This window comes from Kogia breviceps, chromosome 14 (assembly GCF_026419965.1).
Source record: "Kogia breviceps isolate mKogBre1 chromosome 14, mKogBre1 haplotype 1, whole genome shotgun sequence".
NCBI lineage: Eukaryota > Metazoa > Chordata > Mammalia > Artiodactyla > Physeteridae > Kogia > Kogia breviceps.
Window position 1 is genome coordinate 29,622,293 of NC_081323.1, and position 22,235 is coordinate 29,644,527.

The following is a 22,235-nucleotide window of genomic DNA, read 5'->3' on the forward strand; positions in this document are numbered from 1 at the left end:
TTGCTGCGCTCTCCTCCGTGGCTCCCAAGCTTCCCGCCTCCTCCACAGGCAGTCTCTGCCCGCGAAGGAGCTTCTAGTGTGTGGAAACCTTTCCTCCTTCACAGCTCCCTCCCACTGGTGCAGATCCTGTCCCTGTTGTTTTGTCTCTGTTTTTTTCTTTTTTCTTTTGCCCTACCGAGGTACGTGGGTAGTTTCTTGACTTTTGGGAAGTCTGAGGTCTTCTGCCAGGGTTCAGTAGGTGTTCTGTAGGAGTCGTTCCACATGTAGATGTATTTCTGATGTATTTGTGGGGAGGAAAGTGATCTCCACGTCTTACTCTTCCGCCATCTTGAAGCTCTGCCAATCAGTGTGATTTTTAGTAGACAGTACAGGTGTCTTGATGACTAAAATAAAAAGGAGTTATGGAGGTCAAAAATCCAGAACACCAAACACTGGGGCTATAGGTGCTGCTGCAGTGGGCTGGCTGGGGCTCGCCTTCCCTCCGCCGAGGCTGGGATGCTGCTGGTGGTGGCGGTGCTAGTGGGCGGCTAGACTGCCGTCTTCCTGACAGACTTGGTGCTGAAAGTGACAACCTCGGGTCGAAGGCGCAAGCCCACGGTACCCAGGCTCGGGGCGCAAGGCCCAAGGCCTTTTCTCTTCCCCCACCTGCACTGGAGGCGGGCGACCTGTTCCCTCGTGCAGGCTTCCGTGGAGTAAATTAAGCAGAGACGGTCGCAGGCGGGCTGTGGCGGGTCCCACCCGGGAGGCAGGCGCCAGTAGCGGGCTCGGAAGGCCGCGCGCTGCCAAACCCTGCTCTGCACCTGGGAGGAAAATCAAATGTCTGCCTGGAAAGGCATTGTTTCAGCCTTCGTTGTCTGCCTTTGCTGTCGGCCTTCGTTGTCTGCCTTTGCTGTCGGCCTTCGTTGTCTGCCTTCGCTGTCAGCCTTCGTTGTCTCTAAGGCTGCAACCCTCCAGAGACTCTGGTATTGGAAAGAATCTAAATCAAATTCCTGTTGAGCTCTTAAGGCCCTTCTGTATTTCATAAATAGACCCCTGGGCTAGATTTTATAAGAATATTTGAACAATGGCAGTCTTGTGGATTTTTATCTAATACAAAGTAATGCTTTAATTTCTCTTATCTTTTTCTAATTCTTTTTTAAAAATTGAAGTATAGGTGACTTTACAATATTACATTAGTATCAGGTATACAACATAGTGATTCAATGTTTTTATATATTATACTCCATAGAAGCTATAAAATATTGGCTATATTCCCTGTGCTGTACATTGCATCTAATTCTTGTCCTTTCATAAACATGCTTCTCACAACATGAGTTCTTCTAAAACCATCTTTTGAAATTTTAAAACTTAGATTATCAGTGGAAATGTTTTCAGTTGGAAATAAAAGAAACCTCAACTCAGAATGGCTTCAGCCATAAAGCAGTCATTGGCCTCCACAGCTGGGAGGTCTGGAGACGGGCAGGGCTTTGGGGTTTGAATCTTCGGGGTCCTGGTTTCTTTCCGTGTCCACTCTGCTTCCCCCATGTCAGTTCCAGCCTGAAGTTGGCGTCCCTCACGTCGGCCTGATGGCTGACACCTGTGACCACCACAGGGGGTGAGCTGGCTGCAGGTGGGCTTTCTTTCCCAGAGGCCCCAGGCCCACGCCCCCTCATTCACCCTGTACTTGGCATTGAGTGTGCAGGATGTGCCTGCCCCCATCCTAGGTGCTGGAGAAGCAAAAGTGACCCAAACCGACAAAAACCCTTGCACTTATGGTGCCTGCACTCCAGGTGGAGGAGAAAGACGTAAAGAAAGGAGAGCGAGAAGATACAGCGTGAGGGTGACCGCGAAGAGGGATGAGAGATGCCGGGGCAGGGTGGGGTGGGGGTGAAGGAGGCAGGGGAACAGCCAGGTGGGCACGGCCCTCCACACCCACGCTTTTCCTGCCGTGACTTGAAAATACATCATGTCCTTCCATTGTTTTTGTTTCACTTCTCTTGACATTTGGGATGGATCGTTCAGGCCCTTAAGTTTGGTTACTCTAAATGTCATGACCTCGTGTCCTGATCTCCCACCCGATCGCGTTCCCCTTCCCTTGGGAAGTTATATTTGTGTCTGTCACCTGCCCTTTGACCATGCTGCTGAGCACGGGGACAGATCACTAACTCAGTCGCTAGCAATGCTACCTCTCTCGTCAACAGATTCCCTGCGAGGGCCCCTCTCGTTTCCTTTGTGGCTGCTGGTCTTTGAGAGGACGGTTCTCAATATTTATGTTAGCTTTCATTTGGAATGTGCATGAACTGAATGCCTTTAACACTGTACTTCACTGAGTGGTCTCTGGGGTGTTTTCGCATGTAGCCTGAGGCTGGCGTGTGGGGCACAAGAGCCTCTTTCCTTTTCCTTCTGCTGTCCGTCCTTCATCATCACCCTGGCTCTCCTCCTTCCTTATTCATGAGCCAAGGACACATTTGGGTGAACCAGCCACTTATTCCATCTTCCTGCCCTTCCAAACCATGTTTTTCTGAAATTTGCCATTTTTAATTTAGGGGACTATGTTTAGAACTTACTCATCCACTGATATTTACTATGCCAGAAATGATTTTCTGTGAATAAATATTGACAGCTAAGTTGAGTCATACCACCAGTTGTCAACTTTGCTCAGCAAATAAAAATGCCCTTAGGTAGTTGGCTTTTAAATGTTTCCTTCCCTCAGTGTTTTTGTTTTATGTGTTTTTCCATGGGTGACTCACTCATGCCTGGTTGTCATCTTTTTCTAGGACGTCACCGTTATACCTATTTTGGGCTCATGTTGTCACGGAGGGTGTTTTAGGGATATCGGTCTTTCTGGTGCTTTCAATCGGCTTCCTTGAAGAGAAGGCAAGAGAAACTTTATTTTGTGGTTATTGTTTTGTTTTGTTGTTCGGATTAAACTGAAATGCTGATGGCTGTCGAATTTTTTTATGTTTCTATTACATAGATCACTCCTTTGGAATTCAGAAAGACTCAAATTACTTTTTCTTCTTTCCATCATTTAGTTTTAATTTACTGGCATCAAAAAATTGCCCTATATTCTGCAAGGCCGAGGGATGACACACACATAGACTGCTAGGTTTCTAAAATCATTCATTCGTTCAACTTAAAGGGTCAAAAAAATCAACTGTTAAATCTTTTCCCTTCTATTTTTATGTATGATTTTCTATTTTGTTATGCATGCAGTCTGATTAAATGCTATAAATTCTGACCTTTGAGGCCAGAGTCTGCCAAAAGCAGGAGAAGAAAAACTCCTGGGAAGCAAAACTTTCCAGACCCAAGAAGGGACCAGTGGGCAAGGGCGACATCATTTCTTCATGGAGAGGCTACATTCCCTGAGGCATCCAAGCACATCAAAGGGAGGATGTGTGAGAGAGTAGTGCGGGGGGGAGGTGAAGGACCACGGGGAAGGGTCGGGAAACGAGGGATTCCCACGCAGGACCCCTCAGGAGACCTTGCTTTTTCTGTGGCTGGAGGAAGCCCTGTGGATGGATGAGGACAGCCACAGCAAAGTGCCTCTCTGATTCAAGGCGGCTTTAGAACCACATGTGAGCCCTTGAGGAAAGAATGGCTAAACCATCCTGGTGACTCAGCATGTGTTCCAGGAAGGTCATGCAAGGTGACCTGTATAACAGGTGGGAGCTGGGGGCGTGGTTTCCTTCCAGGTTCCGCACCTGGTTATGGGAGAGAGGAAGGGGCTCAGTATAGAGGCTATAATGAAAGAATGAAGATCAGAAACTCCTCATTCCAAACTTGTGGAGAGATGAAAGTGGGACCACATTTAGGTATATCTGGTGGGCCTGCCATCTGTTTCAGTCCCTCCAGGCCCCATTTCTGATATGAAAACATCAAAATGAACTTTGTCTCTTTGGATATTTATTTAGCACGTTAAAAGTTCATTCCACAGAAGGTCTTGGCATCATTTTGTAAACCCTCAATTGACTATTCTTAATCTTTATGATTTATCTGAAAATATGGCAAGAAATAAAGATAGCTGCTTGATAATTTGACAATAAATGCAGTCTCCTTTTGGTGTGTGCATGACATCCATGTATATTTCAAGAATATTTCATTTTAATTAAGTATCACACATGTTGAGAATAAAACACTAAGCATCCTTACAACTTTTTTTTAAAACATCTTTATTGGAGTATAATTGCTTTACAATGTTGAGTTAGTTTCTGCTACAACTTTCTTCTGAAGTCATTTTATTTTTCCAGAGGCCCTCTATGGCTAAAACACGGACTGAGGTCTGTGTAGCTCTCTGTCCATTTCTAACCTCATTCTCATCATTTAAAACTTGAAGGGATTTCAGAATTACTTCTCTGAAGATAGTTCTGGAATCAATAGTAGGTCAGCTCCACGAGGGAAGGCATTGTGGACTGTCTTGTTCCCAACACCCAGGACATGCTGGACACACAGTGAATGTTGAGTCAGCGTCTGGCTGACTGAGTCAGAATGACTGACTGAGTTATTCTCAATAAAGCCGCTTGAATCGTTGATTTTTAAGGCATGCATTTTAATTGAGGATCTGTTTCTTATGCATATTCATTTTTCTCTTTTTCTGGGTGCTCTTGTCAATTGCCACATAAAAGCAATTAGGACACATACCTATTGTCACAGTTTCCCTTTTGCTGTCTCCAGGTCCTCATCATCTTATTCCTGGTAAAAGCAGAACTAACAGGCTCCCAATGTGTAAGCAGGTCATATCCACACCAGCCACTTGCCTTAGAGCCCTGGTGAAGAGGTCACTTGTGGAGCAAAACTACATTCTGCTTTTTAAGCTAAGCAGAAAACAATTGAAAAATAGCATTCAGAGGCAAACACGAAGCAATAGAGAGCAGCCTTTTCCAGTAGAACTATGGAGTGAGCCGCAGAGTATGTGATTTTAAGTGTTCTAATAGCCTCAGTAATTTAAAAATCAAAAAGAAGTAGGCAAAACTAATTGTAATATTTATCAGTTGACCCTTTGTAGTCAAAATATTATTGCTTTCACATATAATCAATATAAAAAAGTATCAGTGAGATCGTCGACATTCTCGTTTGGGGCCAAGTCTGCAGAATTCAGTGGGTATCTTGCATGGACAGCACATCTGGATTCAGAGATGCTACCTTTCAACGCTCAGCAGCCACATGTGGCTTGTGGCCTCAGACTGGACAGCATGGCCTTAGAGCAGGGCACAGACATGCCGCTGCTGCTCAGTCCTCCCCTGAAAGTCCAGGAACTTTCATGTAAATTGTGAAACACTCTTCTTTGGCAAATGTAAGTAGCAGAGATGAGAGCTTCACAATATAACACAAAATGGTTGTGTTCCCTAATCGATAGTAGATTTTCAAGGACAAACTAACGAAATAGCGTTTGAGTTTTTGTGATACTTGGCAGTAATATGGCCCCTTTCCCTTTGAACATGTGAGCACTGCTGTGTGCTAGGAAGAGCCCTGGGCTTTCAGAGTGGACCATGATGTGGTCTGAGCTGTGAGCCTGGCTTGGGGAGGGTAGGGTGGAGGGGGACGATGCCCACATCCCAAAGAGCAAAGGCCTGCACAGTGGCTTCCCCAACACTCTTAATAACTCAGTTGTAGCATTTGTCATGCACAGAAGCCTGGCGGAAATGCTCTGGCCATCTACATGCAAGCTGTATAATTCACTCATTCAACAGCTGTTGCTTGAGCACCTACTATGTGCCAGGTGTTGGTCTGGCCAAGGGGAGGCAGCAGTGAGCAAACAGACCCAAATTCTTTTTTTTTTTTTTTTTTTTTTTTCTGTATGCACCGGGACTCTCACTGTTGTGGCCTCTCCCATTGCGGAGCACAGGCTCCGGACGCGCAGGCTCAGCAGCCATGGCTCACGGGCCCAGCCGCTCCGCGGCATGTGGGATCCTCCCAGACCAGGGCATGAACCCGTGTCCCCTGCATCGGCAGGCGGACTCTCAACCACTGCGCCACCAGGGAAGCCCAGACCCAAATTCTTATCCTCATGAAGTTTTACTTTAGTGAGAGGGGACAAGCAATGAACAAAATAAACAGAAGGTAGGAAGTACTGTGGAGAAAAATACGAGATGAGTCAGAGGAGAGATCCCAGAGGAGGGGTGCTCAGCCATCCTAGGACTTTGGGAATCATTGCTGAGGCCCTTAACCTTGGTCCACGGGGAAAATTCAGGAGAAAACTGCATCTTTATTTTTATTAAGGCTTAACTAAAATCTAGCATTTCCTTCCATTGTAAAAGTAGGCAACAAACTACAATAGTATCAGTAGCACCTGTAATTTTCTCTTCCATTGAAACAACAGGTATTTTCCTATCCTGTCATAGCGTGGGATTTGCAGATATCTGCAAATGTTGCTTAAGGCCTATGCTCATTTATACAGCAAAAGTATGGAGATTCTTAGATCACTGCTGAGTTATGTCGTTTAATGAGGCCATAGAGTGTAATCCTACATATTTTATTTTGTGCATTTAAAAACACTTTTCTGAGAGGGGTCCTTAGCATAAAAGAGCTTAAAACCCCTGCATTTACTGGGATTTGAGTAGAAGAGTGGTATGATCTGACTTAGCTTTTTATTTATTTATTTATTTTGGCCTGCGTTGGGTCTTCGTTGCTGCACTAGGGCTTTCACTACTTGTGGCAAGCGGGGGCTACTCTTCATTGCGGTGCGTGGGCTTCTCATTGCGGTGGCTTCTCTTGTTGTGGAGCATGGGCTCTAGGCACATGGGCTTCTATAGTTGCAGCACACAGGCTCAGTAGTTGTGGCATGCAGGCCCTAGAGCTCACGGGCTTCAGTAGTTGCAGCTCGCGGGCTCTGGGGTGTGTGGCCTTCAGTAGTTGTGGCACATGGGCTCAGTAGTTGTGGCTCGCAGGCTCTAGAGCACAGGCTCAGTAGTTGTGGTGCACAAGCTTAGCTGCTCCACGACATGTGGGATCTTCCCAGACCAGGGATCGAACCCATGTCCCCTGCCTTGGCAGGCAGGTTCTTAACCACTGCACCACCAGGAAAGTACTGACTTAGCATTTTATAAGCGTCACTCTACCTGCTTTGTTGAGGATGGATTGTCAGGCGGCAGAGATGGGAGTGAGGAAGACCATCACGGTGCTGCTGCAACAGCCCTGGCAAGAGGTACTGGTGGCTGTGCCAGCATCCTAGGTCATGTGAAGTGGTTGGGTTCTGAGTGCATTTTCAGGGCGAGCCAGCTGACATGCTTCTGGGAAGTGAGGCGTGCGAGAAAGAGAACCAAGACTAAGCCAAGGGTTTGGGCGTGAACCACAGGAAGAATGGAGCAGCCATTGACTAAGGCAGCTGCCAGAGGCTCTGGGATGGTAAGAGCGAGGTGACGGGTAGAGGGCTAGGTGTTTTCATTTGGGAGACACAAGATCCTTTAGATTAACTTTATCCAGATCTTCAACAGTATTTTAAATCTTTTGCCTGATACCAATTTGTGAGCAAAGTGTCTCAAACTCTAGCAATATGATGGTGGAATTCGTCATATTCTTTTTTTTTTTAAATTTTATTTATTTTTTTATGGCTGTGTTGGGTCTTCGTTTCTGTGCGAGGGCTTTCTCTAGTTGCGGCGAGCGGAGGCCACTCTTCATCGCGGTGCGCGGGCCTCTCACTGTCGTGGCCTCTCTTGCGGCGGAGCACAGGCTCCAGATGCGCAGGCTCAGTAGTTGTGGCTCACGGGCCCAGTTGCTCTGTGGCATGTGGGATCTTCCCAGACCAGGACTCGAACCCATGTCTCCTGAACTGGCAGGCAGATTCTCAACCACTGTGCCACCAGGGAAGCCCTCGTCATATTGTTGTCATAGTTATGTCAGTTTTTAAATTCAGTATTCTGAAATTATATTGTTAGATCTCTACAGATTTGATATTGTTATATCTTCCTAGTGAACTTTTACTTTTATAGTTAAAGACCCTCTTTTCCTCATAATGCTTTTTGCCTTAGGGTCTAACTTACCTGATATTATTTGCCACACCAACTTATTTTTTTGGCTCTTCATTGCCTTTCCCCTGTCCTTTTCCCTTCATCTTTCTTTGGTATTGTATATACGTGTATTTTGTAACAGCTTTATTGAGGTATAATTCACACTATACAGTTCACCCACTGAGTGTACAATTCTGTTGTTTTTAGTGCATTCACAATTCATCACCCCAAAGGATACCCCTAACCCATGCTGCAGTCACCCCTGTCCCCTTGTCCTCCCTAGTCCCCAGCAGCTAATCTACATCCTGTCTCTATACACTTGCCTATTCTGGGAATTTCATATAAATGGAATGAAACAGTATGTGGCCTTCTTTCACTTTTCAGGGTTCATCCCTGCTGTAGCCTGTGTCAGTACTTCATTCCCTTTTGTGGCTGAATAATATTCCAGTGTATGGATAGACCACATATTGTTTATCCCTTCAGAAGTTGATGGACACTTGGGTTCTTTCCATTTTGGGAACTATTATGGATAATGTTGCTATGAACGAACAAGTTTTCACGAACAAGGTTTCACGAACAAGGTTTCCTGTGAACATGTGGTCTTAATTCCCTTGGGTATTTTCCTAGTACTTTTGTGGTCTTGTTTTTTACATTTATATCTTTAATTCATCGGAACTAGATTTTGGCATAAGGTAGCCATATCAGAATCAAGTTCTTACCTTACACATAGGTAAGGTAACAATTTTTAAACACTTAAAAATTGCTCATACTATTTGTATTATTAATGTGATAGTAAATTGATCATCTTTGTATCAGTTAATTATAGATGTAGATTGTTCTTGGCAAATATGCTGCTTTGTCCATAGAACGGAAGCATGCATTAAAATGTAAGCACAAATATTCACTACAAGTGAAAGCTAAGTAGTTAGAGTATTTCACTTTATTAATAGTAGGAGGAGTAGCCCTGCTCTATTTGGTAATAACACCCCAATGACTGGAGAGCATGCATTATATGAACCTGACATCATATGCAGGGCCCATTACAAAATGAAAATGTGAAACTCCAGCCTAAGGTGGAGAGGTCATTTCCCCCTCGCATGGGCCCACGGCTCCATCCCGTGGCAAACAGGCACCGGCATGCCCTACATACCTGGGCATGGGTTGGGCTAGAGTTCCACACTGAGTTGCCGGCCGAACACAGCATGGCACTGCCTTCCCTGGGTGGAGACCCTGGGTGAGGACAGCCACCACCCTGCTCTGATTAGACTCCAGGGGCACACACCTGACCCCGATCCTCCCCATGCCCGTGTCCAGGACCCCAGTGAGGGTGGAGCTGGATGACTCAACATGGGGCTGCCCGATGCAACCCAGTCGTCACCCCTGGCAGAGGGTGGCAGCAGTCACAGGGCAGGGACGGGGAGGTGCCAGGGGCAAGGTACAGATGGGGGAGAAACCATCACGGGTGCTGTTGCGAGGTTGGTACCACGTGTGAACCAAGGCTCCAAGCCCCGGACGTGCTCCACTGTCCTACTTGACTTCACATAAACACATGAAAGCAAAAATAAAATTAGTAAGAATTTTGAGACTCATGAAGCCCACCTGGGTTCAGTGTAATTTTTTTAACTTCTTAACATACTTTGAAAACTGGGGGAAGAATTTGGCTTTATGTACAATGTAAATATGTCATAAAACATGGTGCTGAACATTTTAAATTAAATAAATTTAAAGTGTGACATTGTGTTGTCTGGTTAATGGGTATAATCATTGATTTTTTTAACCTTATTCTTTGTACTTTTAAATTTTTTATTTTAAAATTATTTTTTAATTTTTTTAAATTGTAGTAAAATTGCTTTACAATGTTGTGTTAGTTTCTGCTGTACAATGAAGTGAATCAGCTATGTGTATACCTATATACCCTCCCTATTGGACCTCCCTCCCCACCCCACCATCCCACCCGTCTAGGTTGTCACAGAGCACCGAGCTGAGCTCCCTGCACTGTACAGCAGGTTCCCACTAGCTATCTGTTTTACACATGGTAGTGTATTTATGTCAAACCTAATCTCCCAATTCGTCCTCCCCACGCTTCCCCCACTGTGTCCACGTGTCTGTTCTCTACATCTACGTCTGTATTCCTGCCCTACAGATAGGTTCATCTGTACCATTTTTCTAGATTCCACATATATGCGTTAATATACAATATTTGTTTTTCTCTTTCTGGCTTACTTCACTCTGTATGACCGTCTCTAGCTCTATCCACATCTCTACAAATCACCCAATTTCTTTCCTTTATATGGCTGAGTAATACTCCATTGTATATATGTACCACATCTTCTTTATCCATTCATCTATCATTGGACATTTAGGTTGTTTCATGTCCTGGCTATTGTAAATAGTGCTGCAATGAACACTGGGATACATGTGTCCTTTTGAATTATGGTTTTCTTAGGGTATATGTCCAGTAGTGGGATTGCTGTGTCATATGGTAGTTCTATTTTTAGATTTTTAAGGAACCTCCATACTGTTCTACATAGTGGCTATACCAATTTACATTCCCACCAACAGTGCAAAAGGGTTCCCTTTTCTCCACACCCTCTCCAGCATTTATTGTTTGTAGATTTTTTGATGATGGACATTCTGACTGGTGTGAGGTGATACCTCATTGTAGTTTTTTTTTTTTTTTTTTTTTTTTTTTTTGCCGTATGCGGGCCTCTCACTGTTGTGGCCTCTCCCATTGCGGAGCACAGGCTCCGGACGCGCAGGCCTAGCGGCCATGGCTCACGGGCTTAGTTGCTCCACGGCATGTGGGATCTTCCCGGACCAGGGCACGAACCCGTGTCTCCTGCATCTGCAGGCGGATTCTCAACCACTGCGCCACCAGGGAAGCCCCTCATTGTAGTTTTGATTTGCATTTCTCTAATAACTAAGTGATGTTGAGCATCTTTTCATGTGCCTCTTGGCCATCTATATGTCTTCTTTGGTGAAATGTCTATTTAGGTCTTCTGCCCATTTATTAATTGGATTTGTTTTTTTTGATACTGAGCTCCATGAGCTGTTTGTATATTTTGGAGATTAATCCTTTGTCAGTTGCTTCATTTGCAAATATTTTCTCCCAGTCTGAGGGTTGTCTTTTCATCTTGTTTATGGTTTCCTTTGCTGTGCAAAGCTTTTAAGTTTAACTAGGTTCCATTTGTTTATTTTTGTTTTTATTTTCGTTACTCTATGAGGTGGGTCAAAAAAGATCTTGCTGCGCTTCCCTGGTGGCACAGTGGTTGAGAGTCCGCCTGCTGATGCAGGGGACACAGGTTTGTGCCCCGGTCTGGGAAGATCCCACATGCTGCAGAGCGGCTGGGCCCGTGAGCCATGGCCGCTGGGCCTGCGCGTCCGGAACCTGTGCTCTGCAACGGGAGAGGCCACAACAGTGAGAGGCCCGCATACTACCAAAAAAAAAAAAAAAAAGATCTTGCTGTAATTTATGTCAAAGAGTGTTTTTCCTATGTTTTCCTCTAAGAGTTTTATAGTGTCCGGTCTTACATTTAGGTCTTTAATCCATTTGGAGTTTATTTTTGTGCATGGTGTTAGGTAGCATTCTAATTTCATTCTTCTACTTGTAGCTGTCCAGTTTTCCCAACACTGCTTATTGAAGAGGCTGTCTTTTCTCCATTGTATGTTCTTGCCTCCCTAGTCATAAATTTGGTGACCATATGTGCATGGGTTTATCTCTGGGCTTTCTATCCCATACCATTGATCTATATTTCTGTTTTGGTGCCAGTACCATACTGCCTTGATTACTATAGCTTTGTAGTATAGTTTAAAGTTGGGGAGCCTGATTCCTCCAGCTCTGTTTTTCATTCTCAAGATTGCTTTGGCTATTTGGGGTCTTTTGTGTTTCCATACAAATTGTAAAATTTTTTGTTCTAATTCTGTGAAGAATGCCATTGGTAGTTTAATAGGGATTGCATTGAATCTGTAGATTGCTATGGGTAGTATAGTCATTTTCACAATATTGATTCTTCCAATTCAAGAATATGGCATATTTCTCCATCTGTTTATGTCATCTTAGATTTCTTTCATCAGTGTTTTTTTTTTTTAAATAAATTTATTTATTTATGGCTGTGTTGGGTCTTTGTTTCTGTGTGAGGGCTTTCTCTAGTTGCGGCGAGTGGAGGCCACTCTTCATCACGGTGCGCAGGCCTCTCACTGTCACGGCCTCTCTTGTTGCGGAGCACAGCCTCCAGATGCGCAGGCTCAGTAGTTGTGGCTCACGGGCCCAGTTGCTCCGTGGCATGTGGGATCTTCCCAGACCAGGACTTGAACCCATGTCCCCTACACTGGCAGGCAGATTCTCAACCACTGTGCCACCAGGGAAGCCCCATCAGTGTTTTATAGTTTTCTGAGTACAAGTCTTTTGCCTCCTTAGGTAGGTTATTCCTAGGTATTTTATTCTTTTTTTTTTTTTTTTTTGCAGTGGTAAATGGGATTGTTTCCTTAATTTCTCTTTCTGATTTTTCGTTGTTAGTGTATAGGAATGCAAGAGATTTCTGTGCATTAACTTTGTATCCCACAACCTTACCAAATTTCATTGATTAGTTCTAGTAGTTTTTTTTGTGTGTGTGTGGTACGTGGGCCTCTCACTGTTGTGGCCTCTCCTGCTGCGGAACACAGGCTCTGGACGTGCAGGCCCAGCGGCCATGGCTCACGGGCCCAGCCGCTCCGCGGCATGTGGGATCTTCCAGGACCGGGACATAATCCTGCGTCCCCTGCATCGGCAGGCGGACTCTCAACCACTGCGCCACCAGGGAAGCCCAGTTCTAGTAGTTTTATAACGGCATCTTTAGGATTTTCTATGTATAGTATCATGTCATCTGCAAACAGTGACAGTTTTACTTCTTCTTTTCCGATTTGTATTCCTTTTATTTCTTTTTCTTCTCTGATTTCCATGGCTAGGACTTCCAAAACTATGTTGAATAAGAGTGGCAAGAGTCAACAGCCTTGTACTGTTCCTGATCTTAGTGGAAATGCTTTCAGTTTTTCACCATTGAGTATGATGTTTGCTGTGGGTTTGTCATATATGGCCTTTATTATGTTGAGGTAGATTCCCTCTATGCCCATTTTCTGGAGAGTTTGTATCATAAATGGGTGTTGTATTTTGTCAAAAGCTTTTTCCTTGTCTATTTAGATGATCATATGTTTTTATTCCTTAATTTGATAATATGGTGTATCATGTTGATTGTTTTGCATATATTGAAGAATAGTTGCGTTCCTGGGATAAATCCCACTTGATCATGGTGTATGATCCTTTTAATGTGTTGTTGGATTCTTTTGCTAGTATTCTGTTCACGATTTTTGCATCTATATTCATCAGTGATATTGACCTGTAATTTTCTTTTTTTGTGATATCTTTGTCTGGTTTTGATATCAGGGTGATGGTGGCTTTGTAGAACGAATTTGGGAGTGTTCCTCCCTCTGCAATTTTTGGGAAGAGTTTGGGAAGGATGGGTTTTAGCTCTTCTCTAAATGTTTGATAGAATTCGTCTGTGAAGCCATCTGGTCCTGGGCTTTTTGTTTTGTTTTTTTGTTTTGTGTGGTACGCGGGCCTCTCACTGCTGTGGCCTCTCCCATTGCGGAGCACAGGCTCCGGATGCGCAGGCTCAGTGGCCATGGCTCACGGGCCTAGCCGCTCCATGGCATGTGGGATTTTCCTGGACTGGGGCACGAACCCATGTCCCCTGCATAGGCAGGCAGACTCTCAACCACTGCGCCATCACTCAACCACTGCGCCACAGTTTCATTTTCATTAGTTGTGATAGGTCGGCTTATATTTTCTTATTCTTCCTAGTTCAGTCTTGGAAAATTGTACCTTTCCAAGAATTTGTCCATTTCTTCCAGGTTGTCCATTTTATTGGCATATAGTCATTTGTAGTAGTCTCTTATAATCCTTTGTATTTCTGTGGTGTCAGTTGTGGTTTCTCCTTTTTCATTTATAATTTTATTGATTTGAGTCCTCTCCCTTTTTTTCTTGATGAGTCTGTCTAAAAGTTTATCAATTTTGTTTATCTTCTCAAAGAACAAACTTTTAGTTTTATTGATATTTGCTATTATTTTCTTCATTTCTATTTCACTTATTTCTGCTCTGATCTTTATGATTTCCTTCCTTCTGCTGACTTTGGGTTTTCTTTGTTCTTGTTTCTCTTTTTTTTAATTTTTATGTTTAAATTTTTTTAAATTGAAGTATAGTTGATTTACAATGTTTGCACTTTTTTAAATGTGTGTTTTCCAGGTTTTCTAGAATGAAGAATTACTTTTATAGTTAATCAAACCCCAATGTTATATAAAAAATATTTTACCAGATATTATTTTATATAAGTGTGATCTGTTACAATTCTGTCTCCATTTGGGTGGAGGAGGGAATATGTATTTTAGTACTTTATCCTGAAAAAGAAAATGTGTCTCTCCTCACCCAGGACCATTAAAATAAGAATAGCCACTCTCTCGGATACTCCTGGTGTTGAAAATCTCGTCAGCACCCTCATGCTGAGTAAAAGCATATTGGAAGATTTACAGCAGTACAACGAGGCTCGCAGGGACCCTGTAAGTAGCTGCTATGACCAGACTGGCTTATTTTCCTCATGTTTTGGGATCATTATGACCCACGTACGTTCAACCCCGAAGTTTCCTTGGGCCTAGTTGGAGAATCGTGTGGTGGGGAGTGACGGAGGTGGGGTTGGAAGGTGGGAGGGAGAAGAAAAGAGCAAGGAAACTGAGGTTTAAAGAAGTGGGGCTGTTCTTCTCACTAGTGGCCCTATGAGGGCCGATCAGAAGCCCTAAATTCTTATCACGGGGCTAGAAAATTTGAACTTGATCTAAACAAATATAACAAAATTGGATCTCAGTGCTTGGAATAGGCAAATCTGACCAAGGTTAGCGGATCCTTGGGGTGCCTGGTGCCCATCCCAGCAGCACCCCATTTTGCCCTTCTGGGTGATGGGTCTGTCCATACCCTTAAGGATGCCGGCTGCATCCTCAAGGATCGGATTGGCTGGGAAGATCCTGTATGACCAATGCTGGGTTCTCTTTCTAGTACAGTAACTGTACTGTACTTTTGCCATTGCAGAGGGCAAGCTAGCAGTGGTCCTTACATCATCGCGGCTTTCTTGAGGACCAGGCCAGTTAACTTCACCAGACATGCAACAATGCATGTAGCTAGGGAAATGCTTAATTACTTTTTGACAAGTTTTATTAAAAAGTTTTTTTCACTGAAGCATAACCAATAAAAAGTTTGATGGCTTTCACAGTTTGAATACGCCACATAACAAGCACCTGTTTCAGGAAACAGACTGACCCCAGCCCACTGGAAGTCCCTTTCAAGCTCTCATTTAGTCACTCTTCCCCCAGTTAGTATTACCTTGACTTCTAAGATCATAGATGCCTGGCTTTTGAGCTTTATTTAAAGGGATCATACAGTGTGTTTTCTGACATCTAGCCTCTTTTGCTCAGCAACGATTGTGAGATTCATCCACATTGTGCTGTAAAGTATTGATACTTCATTGCATGAATATACCTCAATGTATTTCTTCATTCTACCTCTGGGGTCATCTGGTGAGTTCCCAGTTATGAGCTCTTTTGGATAAACCTCTCAGTTAATTTTAAACTCATCAAGAGGGAGAGACAGCAAACACTAAACGTGGTGAGATGTTTAATATTTATAAAGGCATTGAATTAAAGTAAAACTTCCCTCCAGCACATGTTTTTTTTTGTTTGTTTTGGTTTGTCTTGATCTCTTTGTTTCTTTTTTTGTTTGTTCTTTCCCTCCTGGCTCACTGACACAGGGGTCTCCAAGACACATGCAGGGAGTCTATGAGGTAAAAACTATGCTCAAAATAAGAGTAAGAAATTATTTTCCTTTTCTGCTGAATTCATATTCAGCGGAAAGGCAATGGTGGGCAAAACCTCAGGGACCTCAATGTGGATCGATGCAGTGTCACCAAACTTCCCAGTGGTCTTCGAGTTTGCTGCGATGCACTCCAGCAACAACAGGAACAGAAAACCCACAATGGGATGTCACTGTGCACCAGGAGAATGGCTAAAACAAAGAAGAGTGACGCCACTCAGGTCTGGCGAAGGTGCGGGGAAATTGGATCACTCCTATGTTGCTGGTGGGAATGTTAAATGGTACCCCTGCTCTGGAGAACATTTTGGCTGTTTCTTAAAAAACAAACAAAAAAAATGCAACAATCATCTCTGAGCATTTATCGCAGAGAAATGAAGACTTGGTCACAAATGTTCATAGCAGCTGGAATCAGCCCAGATGTCCTCCAACAGGGGAATGGGTAGGGTGAGCTGTGGCAATTCCATGCCATGGAATAGTGCTCAGCAGTGCAAAGGGATGCACCGACTTTGTTTGTTTGCTTAAGTGTAGTTGATTTATAATGTTGTGTTAGTTTCAGGTACAGCAAAGTGATTCAGATAAATATATGTGTATCTATATAGTAGTAAGCCCTTGTTGTTTATATATTTTATATATAGTAAGTAGTGTGTATCTGTTAATCCCAGACTCTTAATTTATCCCTCCCTCCCCTTTCCCCTTTAGTAACCATAAGATTGTTTTCTATGTCTGTGAGTCTGTTTCTTTTTTGTAAATAAGTTCATTTGTATAATTTTTTTTAGATTCCACAAATAAGTGATATCATATGGTATTTGTCTTTCTCTGATTTACTTCACTTACTATGGTAATCTCTAGGTCCATCCATGTTGCTGCAAATGGCAAAATTTCATTCTTTCTATGGCTGAATTCCATTGTATATATGTACCACATCTTCTTTATCCATTCATCTGTTGGTGGACATTTAGATTGCTTCCATGTCGTGGCTATTGTCAGTAGTGGTGCTATGAACATTGGGGTGAATGTATCTTTTCAAATTAGAGTTTTCATCTTTTCTGGATATATGCCCAGAAGTGGGATTGCTGGATCATATGGTAGTTCTACTTCTAGTTTTTTAGGGACCCTCCATACTATTCAGGAATGCACTGTTGATTCATACATCAGCTTGGGTGGATGTCCAGAGAATTATGCTAAATGGAAAAATAAGCCAGTCCCTAGAGGTTACATACTGTATGATTTCACTTATGTGACATTTTTGAAATGACATTTTAGAACTGGAGAACAGATCGTTTGTTGCCAGGGTTAAGGATGGAAGTGGGGCAGAAGGCAGATGGGTGTGGTATAATCAGCAACCCAAGAGATCCTTGTGTTGGAACTGTTCAATATCTTGACTGCAGTGGCGGACATGTGAACCTACACAGGGGATGAAATTGCATAGATCTTAATACACACACATGCGCGTGTGCACGTGAAATGGCATCAATGTGGGTTCCCTGCTTGTCATATGATACTAGTGTTTTGCAAAGGTTACCATTATGGGATACTGGGCAAAGTGTAGAAGGAATCTCTCTGTATTGTTTTTTACAACTGCTGGTGAATCTCCATAGACATTTTAATTAAAATTCAAAAAAAGGGAAAGCCAGTTTCCCTTGAAGCTGTAAACATTTCCCTGAAGCTGTTAATGTAAACATTAACTTACTAAGTCTTAGCCTTTGAGAACATACATGTATTTGCAGTATTCTGTGTAGCAAAATGAACCGTGTGCACACCACTCTTGGCTGCAGACTGAAGTATATTGGTTGTTTCAAGAAAAATGTTTCTACAGTTGTTTGAATTGCAGGCTGAAGCAGCACCATTGTCACAGAACAGCTGGCAGACAAAATATGGTAATTCATTCCTGGGGAGTTGGCAGACTTTTTCTTTTTTTCTTAAACATCTTTATTGGAGTATAACTGTTTCACAATGGTGTGTTAGTTTCTGCTTTACAACAAAGTGAATCAATTATACATATACATATGTTCCCATATCTCTTCCCTCTTGTGTCACCCTCCCTCCCACCCTCCCTATCCCACCCCTCTAGGTGGTCACATAGCACAGAGGTGATCTCCCTGTGCTATGCGGCAGCTTCACACTAGCTATCTAATTTACATTTGGTAGTGTATATATGTCCATGCCACTCTCTCACTTCGTCACAGCTTACCCTTCCCCCTCCCCATATCCTCAAGTCCATGCTCTAGTAGGTCTGTGTTTTATTCCCGTCCTACCACTAATCTCTTCATGACATTTTTTTTTTCTTAGATTCCATATATATGTGTTAGCATACGGTATTTGTTTTCCTCCTTCTGACTTACTTCACTCTGTATGACAGACTCCAGGTCTATCCACCTCATTACAAATAACTCAGTTTCATTTCTTTTTATGGCTGAGTAATATTCCATTGTATATATGTGCCACATCTTCTTTATCCATTCATCTGTTGATGGACACTTAGGTTGCTTCCATCTCCTGGCTATTGTAAATAGAGCTGCAATGAACATTTTGGTACGTGACTCTTTTTGAATTATGGTTTTCTCTGGGTATATGCCCAGTAGTGGGATTGCAGGGTCATATGGTAGTTCTATTTGTAGTTTTTTAAGGAACCTCCATACTGTTCTCCATAGTGGCTGTATCAATTTACATTCCCACCAGCAGTGCAGGAGTGTTCCCTTTTCTCCACACCCTCTCCAGCATTTATGGTTTGTAGATTTTTTGATGATGGCCATTTTGACTGGTGTGAGATGATATCTCATTGTAGTTTTGATTTGCATTTCTCTAATGATTAATGATGTTGAGCATTTGAATGAGGTGAGAGTGTCACTCCAAAGAAACAACTGACAGCATGTGTTCCCCCATGATAAAGTCCATGCTTTCAAGAAGAAATTAGACTTTTAGAAAGTCAGTATCTGCCATCATGAGCTTGACAGCTTCCCAAAACTTAAAAAAACTTTTTCTGATGAGACTGGTGGTGATATTACCAAATGCAATGTTTTGATATTTTGTCATGAAATAGGTCAACATTTGGAAAATCTGCAAAGCTTGGAGAATCAGTATTTTCCAGATAGACAGTACACGATGTTACAAAATTATGCATGGGTAAAAGATTCAAAGTGCAAGAGACCAATAAATTTTAATGTAGTAGGGTATACAAAGTTCACTGACATGGTTTCAGAGCCACATTGCAACTTATCTTTAAAACACTACTTACTACATGTTGAGTTTTGGTGGCGCATCAAAGGAGAATATCCATAATTATCTGAAAATATTATTTAAATACTTCTGCCTTTACCAACTACGTATCTTTGTAAAGACAGATTTTTGGGGCATATATTTCAACCAAAATAACATTTTACAACAGATTGAATACAATACAGAAGTAGGTGTGAGAATCCAGCTGTCTTCCATTAAGCCAGATATTCAAGAGATTTTCAAAAATATGAAACAATGCTACTCTTCTCTCTAAATATTTTTATCAAACTAAAACATGTGCTTTAATTAATAACTTCAACAAAAATTAATAAAAGAATTCAAAATTTTCTCAGTTTTAATTTCTAATATAGAAAATAGTGGTAGACATTACATACATGAACCAAAGCTCTTTAGCATCCTCAGGACGCAGGGAGCCCGGGATGACAGTGTTTGAGAACCACTGATATCATGCTAAAGAAAACAGATTCCCAGTCAAAGGAATGTGGTTTGAATCAATAGATCATCCCATACCAGCTGGAGATCTTGGCAAGGCAGCCTCCCAAGCCTTATTTTCTTGTAAATGAAGTAGAGGTGTAATGGTAATACTTACTTCAAAGGGTTGGAGTGAGGGTTAAATGCATACAAAGAGGGCATTTAACCTATTACCTGGCCTAGATGTAAGTGGTGATAGGATGGTGGCTTTATCATTGTCTTTATGTGGTCACGGTTGAAACCCTGTATTGACAGCTTACAGAAACACTAATAGCAATATTTTTTAGGGTCTTACAATATCTGCTTCTCTTGTCAGGATGGAACACCACTGAAGGCATTTGTAGCCGAAGTTGCAGAACAAGTAGTTGGCATTGCAGTGATCAGAGATGAAATGGTAAATTGTGAAGTGGATACTACTTCCCTTGATCATGGCTTTTCCTCTCGTGAATTAGCACACAATGCCTCTTTTGAAGTTTCATTTTTACTTATTTAGGATGAATGTCTCCTTTTTCTGAAAGCTGTAGATCTGCTTGCATCTCACTGGGCAGCCTTTCAAGTCTCCATTTTTTTTTCGGTTCAAAATGTTTAAAATATTACAAAGAGTACATGAAAACATTCACCATCTAAAAATTCAAATAACCTTCCATCACCAAAAACAAGTCCCAGCTCCCTCCCCAAAGGATTGCCACTGTTGAGAGTTAGGCATTTATTGCTTCCAGCATTCTTCCTTGCACTTAATTTTCATGCATCGTGTGCGTGCGTGCGTGCGTGTGTGTGTGTGTAAGTGGACATCTAATTTTATTTTGTCCCAGTGCACAGCCAGTTATTCCAAAGTATTTATTACTGAGTAGTCCATTCTTTCCCTACTGATTTAAAATGCTGCCTTTATATTATTAAATTTCCATGTGTCTGTGTCTATTTTTACTCTCTGTTCTGTTCCATGGATTTATTTGTTGATATCTATTGCACTATCATGTGCTTTGGTATCTGGTGGCGAAGTCTTCTCTTATTTATATTTTTTGCCTAAAGTTTCTTGGTTAAACTTGGGTATTTTCTTTTCCAGATAAACCTTGTAATACTTACTCTGAATTTATTTGTGCCTATGTAGATTTTACAGAACAATTTAGGCAGAACTGATAATTATAATATTGAGACTTCCCTTCTGGGAACATGGCTTCTGGAAGATACCCTTTATCATGTTAAGGAACTTCTCTCCTATTTCTAGTTTACTAAAAGTTTTTGTTATGCATGGGTGTTGAATTTTATTAAATGTATTTTGGCATTTATTGAGATGTTCATATGACTTTATTTCTCTAATGTGTTCAAACTATCCTTGTTCTTGGATTAATTTCTCTTGATTCAATATATCTTTAAGAATTATTGGAGAGTGGGTGGAAGAGGGTAGGATCTCTGAGTCCACACACATATACAAGTTTTCATCTGTCCTCACACTTGAACACTCATTCAGCTGTGAATAGAATTATTATGCAAATTATTTCTCATCAGAGTGTTGATGTTTTGACTCTCATTATCTTCCAGTATCCAGTGTTATGGATAAAATACGGTCTGATGTAAATAAATGTATGTATGTTTGCTTTCTCTCTTGAGAATTAGTTTTTCCCTTTTATTCCAAAAATTTTTATGAAGTATCTTATGCCTCTTCTGAGCTTGGGAATGTCTTTCTTCTATGATTTCACTAATGATTTCTTCCCTTTCATTTTCTCTTTTCTCCATTCCTTTTTGGATTGAAGTGACCCTTCACTGTCTCTTACCTTTCTTCTTGTACTTTTTAATCTCTTGTACTTCTTACTCTTCATTCTAGGAGTTGTCCTTGATTTTATCTTCCAGATTCCTAATTTACTGTTCAGCCACATCTAGTCTATTATCCAGGTCTTCTATTGGAATTTTAATTTCAGAGTTCATGTGTTTAACTTCCAAGTCTCTTCCTTGTTCTCTTATTGTTCCTTTTTTGTAGGAGCTTATTTGTTATGTTTTATGTGAGATCCTTTTTTGGTATCTCTGAGGACACTAAGTAGAATTTTTTAAAAAATTCTCCTCTGTTTGCTGGATAACCTGATTCCTCTGGAGTGAGTTGTATGTTTCTCTAACTGGTCTTTTGCATTTGTCAGTTTTCCCCAAAAGTCTCTCCATGTCATGAATGAGAGATTATCAGTGTGGATGGTTGGCATGGGCTCTTTGACGGTAGTGTATATCTGCTTCTCCATTGCATTGCTCTGGCCACTGGGAGGCTGTCCATGAGCAGGGACTCAAGGCTCTCCAGGTTTTTAGCACAGCTGTGAGGAGCAAATTCCAAAGCTCTGAGCCACCCTCCAGAAGTAAGCCATCAAAACAAGTGACTTTCAGGAAACATAAGTTTTAGCTTTTAAAAAATTAACATTGAAAATGAGATAGTAAGTAATAGGAGGGAAAAACTCATTTCTCACTATTGTACCTAAAGTCATTTTTTTAAAAAAAAATAAATTTATTTATTTATTTTTATTTTTGGCTGTGTTGAGTCTTCGTTTCTGTGCGAGGGCTTTCTCTAGTTGTGGCAAGTGGGGGCCACTCTTCATCGCAGTGTGTGGGCCTCCTCTCACAATCGCGGCCTCTCTTGTCACGGAGCACAGGCTCCAGACGTGCAGGCTCAGTAGTTGTGGCTCACGGGCCTAGTTGCTCCGCAGCATGTGGGATCTTCCCATACCAGGGCTTGAACC

General features: G+C 42.2%; 1 protein-coding gene across 5 annotated transcripts in view; it reads left to right on the forward strand.

The window, feature by feature from the left end:
• CFAP61 (cilia and flagella associated protein 61) overlaps nt 1–22,235 on the forward strand; it is a 272,631-nt gene that overhangs the window by 105,731 nt on the left and 144,665 nt on the right. For 4 of the 5 annotated variants that reach the window (XM_067013791.1, XM_067013793.1, XM_067013794.1 and 1 more), the window contains exons 14-15: nt 14,387–14,513; nt 19,838–19,915. In XM_067013791.1, the coding sequence (XP_066869892.1) occupies nt 14,387–14,513; nt 19,838–19,915 (205 nt within the window). The remainder of the gene's footprint in view (nt 1–14,386; nt 14,514–19,837; nt 19,916–22,235) is intronic. The other variant, XM_059038853.2, reaches the window with a different exon arrangement.